At 48.7% G+C, this 15520-nt stretch overlaps 1 protein-coding gene across 4 annotated transcripts in view; it reads left to right on the forward strand.

Moving 5' to 3' along the window:
• Positions 1–15520, forward strand: part of Daam2 (dishevelled associated activator of morphogenesis 2) — a 111201-nt gene that overhangs the window by 60245 nt on the left and 35436 nt on the right. For all 4 annotated transcript variants that reach the window (XM_005389656.1, XM_005389657.1, XM_013516990.1 and 1 more), the window contains exons 2-5: positions 7750–7972; positions 10246–10335; positions 12737–12811; positions 13239–13333. In XM_005389656.1, coding sequence (XP_005389713.1) covers positions 7805–7972; positions 10246–10335; positions 12737–12811; positions 13239–13333 — 428 coding nt within the window. In that variant the 5' untranslated portion in view covers positions 7750–7804. The remainder of the gene's footprint in view (positions 1–7749; positions 7973–10245; positions 10336–12736; positions 12812–13238; positions 13334–15520) is intronic.

Genomic DNA, 15520 nt, shown 5'->3' on the forward strand with positions numbered 1-15520 from the left:
TTCTTTTGCTTTTTCTTTAATACTGTCTTTCAGATGAAGCCACCTCTCCCAGACAGTTGTGGGATAAAATATGGATACAGCCCCAAGTCTGAGCTCTTAGTCTTATTTTCCCTTTACTGAGGAGTTAGCCCTGAAGATATGAAGTGTTTGAAGCCCTAAAGTGCAAAGGCTGGTGTGTGAGCTGGCTGAGGGTGAGGGTTTGGAGGTTAGGATCTTCAACTTTGTACAACAAATTGGGGCATGAGATCAAACAATAGGAAGTGCTTCCCAGCTCAGGGTGGAATGTGTGTGGGGCGCTCAGGACAGGCTAAAGACAGCCCCTTGAGAGACCTTTGGGAGTAGGATTGAGGTGGACAGTAGGAAGGTCAAGGCTGGCAGAATCCCTGGAAGTCTTTAATCCATGCCGGCCATGACACAGAGAGTAAACTGAGTCCCAGAGAGGTGAACACTGTGGTCCCCTGACCCACAAGTGCTGGTGTCAGAGCTGAGACAGTCTCATCCTCAGCACTAAGGCAATGCTCCTCGCCATGGTAGAGGACCTGTGACTGTGATTCTGTCAGGGTCTCAGGCACAGAGAGACGCCGCCGAGGGCCATGGCAGCCCTCATAGGACGTACTGACCTGGTAGTTCACTGCCTGAGGCTGCTCGGCCTGTGTTCAGAGGCTGACCTCTCTGAGAAGACCTTGTCCTTACAGGAAAAGGGGAGGAAGAAGGGGACAGACAGGATGCGGAGGGGAGGGAGCTGCCCTCTCTGGGGAGGTTTTCACAGAGGGGAAAGCGGGTAATGCTGGAGGCAGGTTAAATCCCTCTGGCCCGAGGTCAGGCCCGCTGGGTTTGCTTCTGCCCTTGCTTCCTGTTTTCCCTATTGCTTCTCAATTCTGCTCTCAGGCAAACCTGCCATTGCTCCTCTTCCTAAAGGGCTTTTGCAGAAGGGACCTCGCAGGCTTACCTCACCTTCCCCATGCCCTGCCTGGGGTCAGTGGCCAGGATTTGTCTGCCTGTCTGCCTGCCTATCTCTCTATTTTATTTATGACTGACACATACTTGTATATATTTATGGGGGGGCAGTGTGATGTTTCAATGCATGCACATCTTGGGCAATGATCAAATCTGTGTGATTAGTGTATACAACTTCTCAAACATCGTTTGTTTGTTCCTAGGCATTCCTCACTTAACAAGAGAGTTAGTTCCTGAGACTAGGTCATTAAATGAATTGGTGGCTGAAGGAGGGATTGTATATAGCATGTACATTACAATATTCAGAACGAAGGAAGCTGCAGCTTGATGACTTTGCTTTTATCTGTGTATCACTTACACGCAGTACTGTAATGAACAACAGAACATAAAACAACTGTATAATCCGCAAAACTTACAGTACTGTACTGTAGAAGAAGCCACCATAAGGCTGTACTGCTGTGCACATTCCTGCATCTAAGTCCGAATGCACCTTGTAGGTCTGGGCAGCGGGCAGCAGATAAGGAGTCTGAACAGTCCTTAAAACAGGTGTGTCGTTAAACTAGAAATATCTTTACCTTTCTGATTAGGGAGAGCTCAGCACCCAGGGGACAGCTCAGCTCTTCTGGCCTAGGTTTCCTGGTTGGGTGACTTCTTAATTCTGTCTAGGCCTGTTCCTCCCAAGCCAGACCCTGGTGGCCCCGTTTGGCCTGGTGAAGGCTGGCAGGTGCCAATCCCTGGGCCTGGTAGGAAGCCGCACCTTGTGCTGAGACGCAGAAGAAGCCAGCAGCCAGCGGCTGTGCCACTCCTCTAGCAAGTGCCCAGGTGGTCCCCACTTTTCCCTCCCAGTTTGTCATTCACACCCTACAGACATTCAGTGTGGAGGTGCTGGGATGACCTTGGTGTCACGTGTGAGGAACCAAGGGCCCTGGGAGGTTAAAGGACTCCCTGGGGGTCACCAGCCAAGAAGGGAAAGCCTGGAGGGAGAGTGAAGTCTGTCCCACTTCAAGTTCTGCTCCTGCCTCTTCCTCCAGCGAGCTGGAGCAAGGGTGCTGCTGGAGTGGGGGTAGGTGGGAAATCGTGGCGGGGTATGCAGGGTGGAAGTGCTTCCTACTAACCGTGGAGAAGCAGGAATCTCCATCAGCCTCTGGGGCCGTATTTCTAAGCTCTGCTATAGGGATCAGAGGGAAGATATGGGGAGCTGGGGGGCAGATGGGGACAAAGGGTCACTGACCTGGGAAGCTGAGCTCAGTTGGGGTGATGACCAGGCTGCAGCCTGGATGCTGAAGTCCTGGGTTTGAGCCCCAGCTCTTTGTCTAGTTGTGGACCTCAGGTAGGACTTCTCCTCCTTGGACCTCACTTTCTGATCTCTCCGTGAAGCTCCTCCCTGCAGAGAGCCTGTGGTTTTCATCTGAGATGCTCAGATGGGGACTCAAGAAGGAGCGGCAGGAAAAGATGTAAGCAGGTGTTGCTGGGAGGGGGCCAGCCTAGAAACATAAACAGACACATAAGCTGTCAGACAGCAGCCCCTTAAAAGGGCAAATATGCAGCATGCTTTGAGTGTGCAAGGCCCTTCTCTGGGGAAACAGTGCTTCCTGTCTGGAGGGTCTGAGCTTAGGTCTTCACTCTCCAAATTCTGGGAGGATGTTAAGATATTTGATACCAGGTATGGTGTGGGCATTGACCAATCAGAGCAGTTGTGGTAGTGACCAGCTGGGGTAACTAGACCACGGTGTGCTGGCTATTTATCAGCCCAGCCTCCACCCCTGCTTCTCCTGGAAAGGGCTGGCTGAGTAACAGAAGAGCAAAGAAGGATGCTGGGAGTATGCCAGGTATGGTGGTACATGCCTGTAATTCCAGCACTGGGAGGCTGAGCCAGAAGGATCACAAGTTCGAGCCTAGTCTTAGCAAGACCCTGTTTCTAAATAAAATATATGAAAATTGCTGCAATGTAGCTCAGTGCAAATGCCCTGGTTCCATTCCTAGGATTATTCTTTTTTAAATTGAGGGATGATGGCAGGAATAAGGGATTACAGATCTTCCCAACATCAGTCTGTCAGTCTGGAAGATCCCAACCCAGCCTCACTACAACCTCTGTGAGTTTTTTTTCCCATTTTTGTGCTCACTCGCCAGCTACTGCTGCATTTCTGAGGCTGATGAACAGAGAATCTGGTCTCTTTTCTACATGATTATCTCAAACTTAGCCACGGACAGGGTATCCCCAAGTAGTCCATCCTTGTTTGCCTGCAGACTTGGTTCTCTTCTAAGACTGACAGTCAGACTCCAGGGCTTTGTCCTACCCACTGTGGGCCATTGGTACCACATCTCACGAACCCCCCAAAGCCTTCCTTAGCTGCCTGCCTGTTCCAGGTCTTTGTCACCACGCAGCATGATTGTTGTGTTGGCCTGCTGTCTGTTTCCTCACCCTCAACCTCTGGAATTGTCTTCTTTTTGTTTCCCACAAAGGTTCCTAATTGGTTATGAATTGCTAGTACTCAGACTTCAATATTCCTTGACTAATAAGGACCCCTCTTTCTTCCTTTTCCAGAAATATAAATTATTTTCCAGTTGACCAAGAGCATCCACTAAACATGTCTTTTGTTAGCTCTGTGTTATGGTTTATATTCGGTGCATTACGGCTGGCTTGCTGTTAGGGGGTAGGGCCTGGTCGGAAGAGGCGGGTCACTGTGGGCGTGACCCTGAAGGTTATATCTCCAGTCCTGACTCCTCCTTGACACTCTTTACTTCCCTGCCACCATAACATGAGTGGCTTCTCCTCCTCCATGCCCCTGTGCCATACTGTCCTGCCTCGGAGCCAGCTGACCCTGAACTGAAACCCCTGCGCAAACTGTAAGCCAAGATAAACTTCTTGTTTAAATTGCAGGTGTTGGGTATTTTGCCCCAGCAGTGAGGAAAGTGACTAAGAAATATTTTAGTACCAGAGAAGTGTTGCTATGACCAGAGCTGTTGCTATGACTACCTGACTATGTGGTTTAGAAGCTTTTAGGACTGGTTCATGGGAGGAGTTTGGAAGGGTTTGGAGATGGCCAGTTGGAGAAGCAGCCCTAGAATGCTATAGTCTGAGCTTGATAGAAGATTTTGGTCAGAATTCTGGTCAAGGTTCAGAAGATCTGAATGCTGGAAGAAATGCAGATAGTAAAGATTAGGTTCAGAAGGCTTCTGCTGGGAACAAAGACTCCATGGCAGTGGACTCTAGGCCATGTGTGTTATGCTGTGGCAGAAAGTTTATCTACATTTTGTTCATGTCCTGAGACTTTGTGGGATACTAAGATTAAGGGTGGCAGCCTAACTGATCTGATGGGGAATGTTTCAAGGCAATCCAATGTTGAGGCTGTGGCATGGATACTGTTTGCTGCATTTAGCAGGTTTATACTGAAAATTGGGAACAAAAAGCCTTTTTGAAAAGTTTTCAGTTTTGCCAGAAAGAATTGCCTATAAAGTAGGAGCAGAGGAGAGTTGGTTGCTGAAAAGATTAGCATTAAAAATAAGCCAAGCACTTTGGATCAGGACAGCAGGAAAAATGGCATGCAAGCATGTCAGAAATCTGTAAGGTCCCACTCTTAGCAGACTCAAAGTTGCAAAAGTGAAAGACTTTGGTTTGAGAAGTGAGTCGTAGGGCACTCTGTTGGAAAAAGGCCACATTGGGAATTGATTCCCTAGGATTCCATTGACCGTGCTCAACTATGCAGCCACTCAGAGGCTTCAGCAGGCTTAATACAAAGCAGCATGGCTACTGTTCAAGCCAACCGCTGACCTTGGTGTCATCCACATGGTACTGGTTTTACAGGCATGCAGAATGCAAGAGTTATGGGGTCAGAAAACTTCCACCCAGATTTCAGAAAAATGGCTGTGGAGGCCAGGCAGTGTGCCCTGTGAGGGCAGTGTGTGAAGCTGTGAGAGTAAAGCCAAAAGTGCAGTGGAGATTCTAGAAAGTTACAGGAGGCAGGAATGTGGAACATCTCAGGAAAGCCTCAGGGAGTAAGCAGAGCCAGCCCAAGAGAGAAGCCATGAGGGCTACAACCACCAGCATTGCTATAGGGGGAGAGCTCCAGACCCTTTTGACTTCATGTCTCATTGCCACAACTTGCCTTGAGTGCTGGACATGGAGCTATAGAATTTAATGTTTGCCTTGCTGTGTTTCAATCTTGCTTTGGTCCTGTTGTTTTCTCTCCCTTTTTGGATTGGGAATGCTTATCCCATGCCATTGTATGTAGAAAGTGTTTAATTTTTATAGGGGCTCACGGCTAAGAGTTTGCCTTGAGTCTCAGCAGAGACTGGATTTTTCAGTAATGCTTGAACTATTAGGACTTTGGCAACTCTTAAAGATGGACTAAATGCAATTTGCATAAAGTCATGTGCATGAATCCTTTTTTGGCAGAGGTGGCGGGGGCAGGCAGGGCCAGAATGTTATGATGTACATCTAGATATTCCCTGAGGACAGTGATGGTGAAGCTTTTAGAGCATTCAATGATAACAACCCACTGAAGCACATGTACCATAGGTTTGCCACTACTGACCTAAAGCCTCATTTCATTGATCACAGGTGGGACCTTTGGAAAGTGATTGGATTACAGGGACAGGATAGGTGGCTTGCTGTTAGGTAGGACCTCGTTGGAAGAGGTCACTGTGAGCATCACCCCGAAGGTTATATCTCCCTTCCTGGTGCCTTCCTTGACACTCTCTGCTTCCCTGCCACCATGACATGCTAGTAGTTTTTCCTCCGACATAACCTTGTATCATGCTGTCCTGCCTTGGAGTCAATTGACCCTGGACTGAAACCACTACAAAGTTTGAGTCAAGATAACCTCTCTTTTTTAAGTTGCAGGTGTTGGATATTTTGTCCCAGAAATGAGGAAAGTGACTCAGATACTGTGGAGTGGGGTGTGGATGTCAGATAAACAGGAAGCATGGCCCCTGCTTTCAGGGAACTTTCACTCTTTGAGAGCACAGAAACAGAAGAGAGAGCCAATAATACAAGGCATCCTTAGCTAATGTGGTATTTGAGGGTTTCCCGAACCTATTAAAAAGCCCTTCACAAATTTTGTAAAGATAAAAACAGAGCCAGTAAAAACTTCTAGAATGATACTTTAAAATGGAGACAGCTTAGATGGTAGGCCACATATGATTGTATTGCCTTACTAGCTAGATTAAGAGTTAGAAAATAAAGCAATGTCCTTTGAAAGTTACCTTAAGTTCACTAGGAATAAGTTATGCCACATTATCTTGTGTTCTTTTATGATAAGATTCATTGGTTCAAAGTGCTTGATATGTAGCATATCTTGAGTTCCAAAGGGCTTTAGGAAAAACCTCTCATGTCTTTATGGAAAAGAATATTGGATAGGATATTGGATAAAATAATATTGGATAGCTCTAAATCACATGGATTTAGAGCTGCTTTAAGGGCAGTCCATGGATGGGATTGTTGTGTCTTTGAGGTCTGTGTGCTTGTAGTCAGTGTTTCATCAGTGATGTAGGTGATGTACATTTCTAACCTACGGTGCTCTGAATCTAGGAGAAACAGCCAAGAGTCAGGACTCAAAATATATCTTGACACCCCCTACCCAAGCCAGCAGAGATTAAAAACAGAACCTGATACTAATGTACTAAATATTAAGATCTCTGAGTTCAGCATGAGGAGAATCTGGCGTGGAAGTAGTTGGTGCATGAGCTGTGGGTCTCTGTGAACCCTGTCCAGGTGATCTGAGCTATGTTTAACCACTTAATAGTTTACCTTGTGCATCCTTTGGGCAGCCCGTGTATGTACATATTGACTATCCTGAGTGTCACTTGGGTAGGTGTCATTTCAACCAGTTGATTCTTATATTGAATAAATTTGATAAAATTGTCATGCTTTATATTTCCTGTTATATTATCTGATAAAAATTGGACTTACTGACCCCGAGGCGATGGGACACCCATTCCTGGGGCCAGTGTTCCTCCTCAGTGTGGGCATCACTGAACTCAACTTCCCTGGTAGCAAGCCGAACACTTAACCTTTTCTGTTCCAACCATGTGTGCTATTGTTGGATGTTTGTCACTTTCAGCCTCTGTCGGTCAGCATCCTCTGTTCTTGGCTGTATGAAAGGCGTATCTAACCAGGCTTCTTGCTATGTGTTGAACATCATACAGTGGTCATCCCTATTCCCTTATCTGGGGTTTAGGCTTAGAACTTCCGGGTGAACTTTTTGAGGGCCACTGGCCTCATTCTAGATGGATGATTGAACCACTGCCTTGCTGACATTTCCCATTCACCCTGACATGCCTCAGTACAGCAGCCAGGGTAGGACGCTGAGCAAGATTCTGGAGCCTGCCATCCTCTGTTCCTCTAAAGTCCCCTGCCCTCAGAGCTGTGCAGATACAAGCTTGGTGTTTCCCTGCCTGCCCCCCTCTATCCTTTGCTCTCTGCTACTTTAAGTTGAGAGCCTGAGATGAATCAAGTGAGTAAGCGACCTGTTTTATCTTCTTGAGGACAGGGAATAGAGTCCCAGCTCAGGACATGGATGGTATAAAGTGAGGCCAGCTCTGACCACCTGGAAATCGCTTTCTGGGGCTGCAGCTCTCTTCTCTCTGGGGACAAAGAGAGGGGATGGATAGGCAGTGAGGCTTGGCTCCAGGTGGAGAGAGTGGAGGGAACAGAAGCTGTGGAAGAAGTGAGCAGGCCTTGGTGATTAGATTGGGAGCCTCTTGCAGTCTGTGGGACCAAGAGGTTTTGAAGGCGGAGTGACCTCTAGCTGCCATGCCTAACCACCCCGTACTGTCTGTTCTGCTGTCTAGGTCACGATGATGACGTAGGGCATCTGTCTGCTGAGCACCCCGGGCCACAGTGACCATGGCCCCCCGCAAGAGGAGCCGCCATGGCCTGGGCTTCCTGTGCTGCTTTGGGGGCAGTGACCTCCCCGAGATCAACCTCCGGGACAACTGCCCGCTACAATACATGGAGTTCTCCAGCCCCATCCCAAACCCAGAGGAGCTTAATGTCTGCTTTGCAGAGCTTGTGGTCAGTGGGGGGTGGGGTCAGGGAGGCTGTTGATATGGGGCGGGGGGAGGAGGGACAAGCAGGCTAGGACAGGGAGCAGGAGCCCATGTGCTGGGTCTCCACCTCCCCAAACTCCTTTTGGGGCTGAGGCTGGTCCCCTAGAGCCCACCAGCTCTGTAGGAGAAACAGGCACTGGAGTAGGCACCATGAAATGGTCCCTAGAAGACTAGTGCTGTATCCAGACCCCATAGTGGAGCAGTGTGGCTGCCTAGGAAAGGGCAGAACTAGGTTCTGTGAGACAAGATGGTGAGGATTCTCAAAGAACATCCGAACTCTTGACCCCTCTTCTCTGTTTCCTGGAGTTTCCCAGGGATCCTTTTATTTGGGAGGCAGGAAGAAGGGACAGAGTTAGTTTCTGGGGAGAGACTGGGGACCTTGGAATAAGAGATGACGGACTAGACATTTGGAGACAGAGATGCTTATATTATGCCCAGGGTCTGGGTTCTGGTCAGGATGACCATATCCTGTGCCCTTCCTGGGACAGCAGGAGCTCAGTCAGTCATCCTAGCACCTGACTTTCTGACTCTGCTTGTCCAGACCAGCACACCAGCCTGGATTTGTGAGAAGCCCTGTGTGTGAAACTGCAGGCTTTGATCACAAAGAGACGGACCAGGATGGACACGATTACTATCTTTGGAGGTCTGATGGGAGACAAAGTTTACAGACCTGCAGAGGTTGCAGAATGGGACGCAGGCCCCTGAGCCCTGGCCTGCAGCCCTCAGTATGAGCCCATCTCGTGTTAGCTCCAGGTTACCCGTTCTCATAGAGCCAGTAGTCATGCCAGTGGCGAAGCCATGTAGTTTGGAAAATACTTTCCTACTTGTATTTTCTAATAGATGCCTCTGGCTAAGGGAACCCAGCCCTTTAAATGACAGGAGCAACTTAAGATGAAACCATGCAGGTTAGATGGAAAAGCTGTCCAGCTTCCTTATCACATCAGGTTCGGGAAAACTCATTGTTTCCTGATTTATACCTTTCCCTGGGATGAGGTAGGGAAACCAAGTGTTTGCTGGTATAGAACGGCATTTGGAGCCTGCCAGATACTAGGGATATTTTCTTGAGTAGAGTGTGTGAGTTTTAAAAGAAGGATATTGTGAGAGGTCTTTTCTTCCTTTTAGTCAGCAAATATTTACTCAGCATCTTTACTGAACAGGATCCTTGCAAGGTCCTTCAGCAAAAGCAAGGACGAGCCAAGTCTCGCTTGCAAGGAGACTTCAGTCAAGTGTTGAGCAAAGGAATGAAAAGTCTTCCTTGGGGAGACTGCCAAGTTCTGGGTCCTATGGGGGATCAGGATTTAGAGGAGACTCATTGGACAGCCCCTGACTCCAGAATGTAAAGTCTAGGGAACTAGGAAGACTGATTTTGAAGATCAGTCCCATCCCTGTTAAGAAGAGAGCATTCACACCAAAGTCACCGCAAAGTACCTATAGAGTGACCCACAACTACGACAGCCTCAGAATTTTCCCAGTTCCATCCCTTGGGAAGCACATAGCCGGGTCTCAGGGTCCCCTCAGGTAGAGAGAGATCAACACTTCCCTTGGCATGGCACACCCTTCCTGCTCTGCCTCTGATGTCACCAGTCCACCCCAGCCCATGCTGGGACCCCCGTGCTGAGCTTGGGGGAGCTGGGAGTGTTTGGGGGACAGACACAAAGGACAGGCAGACTTGCAGCATGGGACAACGATTGAGACAGAGGAGGTCAGTCTGGACCTGTAACTGATTCAATATGTGATGCAATGTTTCAGCCCTTGAACTGTGGTCTTAGGAAGCTTGGGAAGGTCAGGGGCAGAGAAATAAGAAACCCTGGGCAAGAGGGTGAGTGACTCTAGGAGGCTCAGGCAGGAGGATATCAAGTTTGAGCTCAGCCTGGGCAACTTAGCCATTTAGTGAGATCCTGTCTCAAAATTAAATGTAGAAAAAGGGCTAGAGATGTAGCTTAGTGCCAAGGCCCTAGGTTCAATCCCTCATGCTGCAAAACAAAAACATAAAGGATGTGGGAGTAGCAAAGCAATGCAAGAGGAGGGCAGGGGACAGGGTGACCTGGAGGAGGCGTGACGTGCACAGGAAGGAAGGTACCACAAGTTCAGAAGGGATATGTTGCATCACACATTGAATCTCTCAGGGAGGGAGGGAGTCCAAAGGGTAGGTTTGGGGTGTTGCAATCCCCTGCGGGGCTAAGGCATCTAATTGCAACCATTCCTGGGTTGCAGACAGGTTTTCTCTCGTACTTCCAGGATGAATTGGATCTCACTGACAAAAACCGCGAGGCCGTCTTTGCCCTGCCTCCCGAGAAGAAATGGCAGATCTACTGCAGCAAGAAGAAGGTGCAGTGTCTGGAGTCCAAGGTGTAATCGTGCACTCCTTCAACAGCGGGTCTGGTGCCCCAGCTCCCTTTCAGGGCTGGAGGAGCAACAGCAAAGGACATAGGAAGGAGACCACTGTTCTCCTGGGGCACACACACAGGGGACTGGCGTTTCTTTGCACAAACCCCTTCCTAAGGCACCTGTGGCTTCCGGGAGTGGTACAGGCTGCAGAGATCAGGGCAGGGAGTCTCGCTTCCTCCCTGTACCTGCTGTAGCTGGAGGCCACACTCTTGAGTGGCTTCTGCCTAGAAAACCAGTTGGTGGCAGTGGGTTAGGGTCCTCCTGTGAGTCTTCAGCCTCTACTCTGTCCCAGGCCAGGGGTCACATACAGATCCTCCTTCTTCTCTTATTCCTGTCAAGGCACCATGGATCTCTGACTGTGGTCCTCCCTGGAGTGTGCTGGGCTGTAGGTTTATTATCATATTGGTCTTGCCATGTAGTTTAGGCTGGCCTTGAATCACAGTGCGAGGCCCAGGCTGGCCTCAAATTTGCAGAGATCCTCCTGCCTCTGCTTCCCAAGGGTCTTAAGGAGTTTTGTCTCCTCCTTCCACTTTCTTGGCAGTGAAAGCCCATTTGTAGCCCTTCTCTTGGGCCCTTCTCTTGTGACAAGAGGTGGGGGTTGTGCATGCTACAAGCTGTTGTTTAGTGTCACACTGCACATGTCTGAAGCACCTGCAGAATATACCTATCTGTGTCCAGGAATCTCATTGTGAGAGAAGCAAGCTTTAAAAAAGCTGAAGTCCGGGAGGGAGGGAAGGAAGAGAGGGAGGCAAGAAGGAAGGAAAAAGAGGGAAGGAAGGAAGGTAGGTAAAGTAAAATTCAAAAGTAATCCTATTTTTGCTTTTCCACTCTCCACATTGATTTTTGTGGGGTTCCCTTAAGTTGATCTCTTACATAGCTAAAGTAAAACACTTACTAAAATACAAGGGCATCTTACCATTTTTCGAACCAAACTATGGAGGGATTTTCCCACACACTCTCACACCTCTCTCTTCCCACATAGATTTACTCTGTCTCTAGCATCTTTCCCTCCTGTGGTAGCCTAAATAATTGTTAAAAACCCAGTCCTCCTAGACTACTCCTGTGCAGCCCCTCTACCCGCCAGCCTCCATGTTGGCCCCCTTTCATGTGGACAGTTCTACCACAGAGCGTTTTCCCCTTCTTTTGGAGCTGGAGTGTGATAGCCAAGGCTGAGACCATGGCTTTTTCCTCAGCACCGAGTGATCCGCATTTAGTAGGTGCTCATTAAATGCCCAGGAGCTGGATAACGGGGAGGCAGCTGACGCAGGAAAGTATGTGTGTGCTGCTGTGGTTGCTTTTGGTCCTGTGATTCCCTCCCTGAGACAGAAGACAAAACAATGGGCCCTCTGTTACCAAGATCCTAACACATAAAGCCCCAGGAAGGCACAAAGACCAGAACAAGGTGGCTTTCCCTGTGCTGTAAAGTGAGGATTTTATGAAACAGAATAGTGAAGCTTGGGCAGACAGAGCAGAGGGGCCAGGGGCTCCCCAGGGAGGTGTGGGGGAGGTGAGTCTTGGTGCTGACTGGCTGAAAGCACATGAGGGCGGCATCCTGAGTGTCCAGGACTCAGGGGTAGGAATGAGCAGGACGAGGTCACGCCCTGGTGCTGGCCCACCTAGGGTTCAGCCAGCACTAGAAGCCACTGAGCTCCCTCCACTCCTGCACACGCTGGGAGAGGAGCTGAGCACCTCTTGGGGGCCGAGGTTTAACCCTTCTACCTCCCAGCTGCACAGGAAGAAGTGAAGGTGACTGAATCATAGACCTGGGCACTCGCCAGAGCCCAAGGCCTCAGGAGTTCCTCTCTCTCTCTCTGTAGTTGCTAGGTGTTTATCAAGGACCTGCTGTGTACCTAGCACTGCCCCTAATGCTTTATATTAGCGTTCTTAAGCTGTCTGAGAGAAAGGCGAAGTTTTAAAATTTCCAAACCACCCCAGACCGATACTTGTATATAATACAAGAGTGAGAACAGAAAAGTGAAATGTGTACAACCTATAAGGACAAACTTGTATTAGACTCAACCACCATACAATTATATTTTACTAAGTGCAAACAGAACAAATATAGCTGGAGCAAAGACTACTTTAAAAATTATACCTGCTCTCCACTGCAAATGGACACCTGCATAGTCCTGCCCATCCTATTGCCTGCTCCTAGGATTCAGTTATCCCAGCGTAACCCAGGAAGAGATGGAAGCCAGGGGCATTTGCCTCTCCCCTTAGGTCGCCCCCTGTGGGCAGGCTGGGAATTGCACCCCCCCCCCCCACTTACTGAATGAAGCTTGGTCTTGGGACTTGGGCCTGCCTTGCTACTTGGGGCAGACCAACTTTCTTCCTATTCCAGGAGCAGGAGGATCCCAACAAACTGGCGACCAGCTGGCCTGACTATTACATTGACCGCATCAACTCCATGGCTGCGGTGAGTGGTCACTTCTCTCCTGCGCTGGCTCCACCCAGATAGCCCATAGGAGCTATGGTGCCCCCTGACACTAACCCACCTTTCCCTGACCCTCTGTGCCCTCCTCAGCAGCTTCCTAGGCATTCTCAGGATCATAAAACCACCCCTCTCCTTGGTGGGGCTTCAGAGTCACCTAATCACTTAGATGTTTATTAACCCATCTGGATGTCACACAAGCTTGGGGAACAGATTCTCCCCATTTCCCAGATGAGGCAACTAGAGTCCTGCCCCCGAACCTGGGTCTGTTCAGAATCCGACCCTGTTTTAGGAACCATTCCCTGAGCCCTCACCCTTCCTGATGCCCCAGTGGCCCCTGAAGTGCACCAGGCCAGGAGGGAGATGTGTGACGCAGCCTGACCTCTGTCCCCTTTGCCCGTGGGCCCTGCAGATGCAGAGTCTGTACGCATTTGATGAGGAGGAGACAGAGCTGAGAAACCAGGTTGTGGAAGACTTGAAGACAGCTCTTCGGACACAGCCCATGAGGTGACCACTCATTTTCCTCCCTGACTTCCTCCCCACTCCAGGGCGCACTGTCCTCCAACTTCCTGAAGCCGCTGTGCTCTCATGCTGGTCCCGCGGCCAGCTCTACTCCCAGGGTTCCCTGGGGTGCCTTCAGTCTCTCCACCCCCACCCAGCTCCCGCCGCTCTGCTGGGCTACTAGGCAGCTGCTGCAGGTGGGCGGAGTAAAGAGGGCAGGGGCCACAGAAAAGTCCACTAAACCTGGGGTCCTGAGGAGGAGCTCGCTAAAGAGTGGTCGAGGGCAGGCTCTTAATTGTAGCTGGAGAATAGAACAAGAGAGTGGCTGCAGGGACCATGGGTCCGAGCCAGCAGGAAGGTGGGCGTGGCCTGAGAAGCACCCAGCCACTAGGGGGAGGTGTGGAGTCTGTGGAAGAGACTGGATAGTCATGTAGGCAAAGTAAAGGAGGGGAGATGTCCTAAGGCCAAAGGACGACACCTCCTCCTTCTCACAGCGCAAGGTGAGGGGTGTGAAGAGACCCAAGGCCACAGGACTCCCATGCACTTGGCTGCCCAGTGGTTTGTTGGAAGTGGCTCATGTCAGCTGCTGAGAGCCCACTGTTAAATCCTCGGCAATTTTGCACCCCAGTTGTTCAACCTAGCTTTGATTAAAATTAAACTTATGATTAAATAGGTGGTACTTGACATGTATCACTCTCTAAGTACCTGGTTATTTCTTCAGTACTCTGTACTGTTCGATCTGCTGTTGAGTCTGTGTCTGGTGGCTATGCGTGGTGGAGACGCCAGGTAATGGCGTGTCTCTTTCCAACCCCACTTCGGTGGCATCAGATTGGTAGGTTGAAATTGGCTGTCTTAGGAGCGTCGTGTTGTGGAAATGCTACCTGCACTGAGGTCTCCATCCTAGGAGCCAGAGGCTGCCGCATGCTGATGCCCAGCCTAACAGAGGGGTTGTTAGGGGTTGTAGGAAGAGGACGCAGGAAAGCGTAAGGCAGACAGAAGTAAAGAGCCTAGGGGAGGTTGCCACATCCATCCCACTTCATTTTAATTTCCCTTCATAAAATCCCACTTACAAAGTTTACGCAGTCTTTGTGGAAATGTGAAATATAGAAAAGCATAATAGAAAAAAGTAAAAAAAATACCTATTGTTAACCAAATTCAAGAACATATTCTATTGTCCTAGGCATATTTGGACAGCAGTATAACATCTCCAGATACATTTATATATTAGTTATCTGTAGTGTTTCCTAAGCTCAATTTATGACCTTTTCTTCAGATCTTTAATTATGCTACTAAATGAAGGATTCTAAACCTTTTGCTTCTTGGTGTGTGTGTTGCTATGGATATCTGGCACCCAGGAGGAGAAACCTAGGGGCTGCTTCTCAAAAATGATGTTTTTTAAATAGCCAAATAAAACAGATAAATAGATAGGGTTAAAAAAATAAACCAATTCAATTAAAATACAGCTGCCAAATATTAAAAATGCATGAGCTTGCAGTAAATGTGCTTCTTTATGTCTTCAGCAAGAGCTGGCAGCACGTCTGATAACCACGATCATCTTGAAGTACTGCTGAGTGTAAATGATATTTTGAGATAGCTGCTGCAATGAAAATTTGCTATGAAAATAGCGATGATTTCTTTGGGTGACAGAGTCACAGATCCTACTAATAGCGCTGTTCTTTATAGCTTACATCCATCACTGAACAAAATGCTTGATTTCAGTTAGAGGTTATCAGAAATAAGGATGGAATTTTCTTTTCCTACCCAAGTCTTTGAACCCCTGAATACTACCCATAGACCCTTCGTGGGAACCCAGACTCTAGGTTAAGAACCCCTGAACTCAGTGGGTTTTAATTTTTTCTGCTAAGATAACTCTGCTGTTTTCTCAAGTCCCCCTGGAATGTAACTTCCCTGCCTTGGACCCTCAACTCTGATGGCCTCCCTGCCTGGCCATCTGATGATAATTCTCTAAATTCCCCTTCTTCTTGGAGATGAGTCTTCCTTCAGGTTTACCAGTCATTCCTTAACCTGTATCCCTTTTTAGCTATGCAACTGACAGTCAACTGGTGTGTGAGTGTACAGTATTTAAAATGCAAATGAAATGCAAGGTTTTCTTCTGTGTGGATGGTGGGATTTTAGTGCTTTAGGTAAACTTTGTAAATGAGTGAAGTAGCTATTGCAGGCAGGATTTATTGT

Source organism: Chinchilla lanigera, unplaced genomic scaffold (genome assembly GCF_000276665.1).
Source record: "Chinchilla lanigera isolate Chin_1 unplaced genomic scaffold, ChiLan1.0 scaffold00036, whole genome shotgun sequence".
Taxonomy (NCBI): Eukaryota; Metazoa; Chordata; class Mammalia; order Rodentia; family Chinchillidae; genus Chinchilla; species Chinchilla lanigera.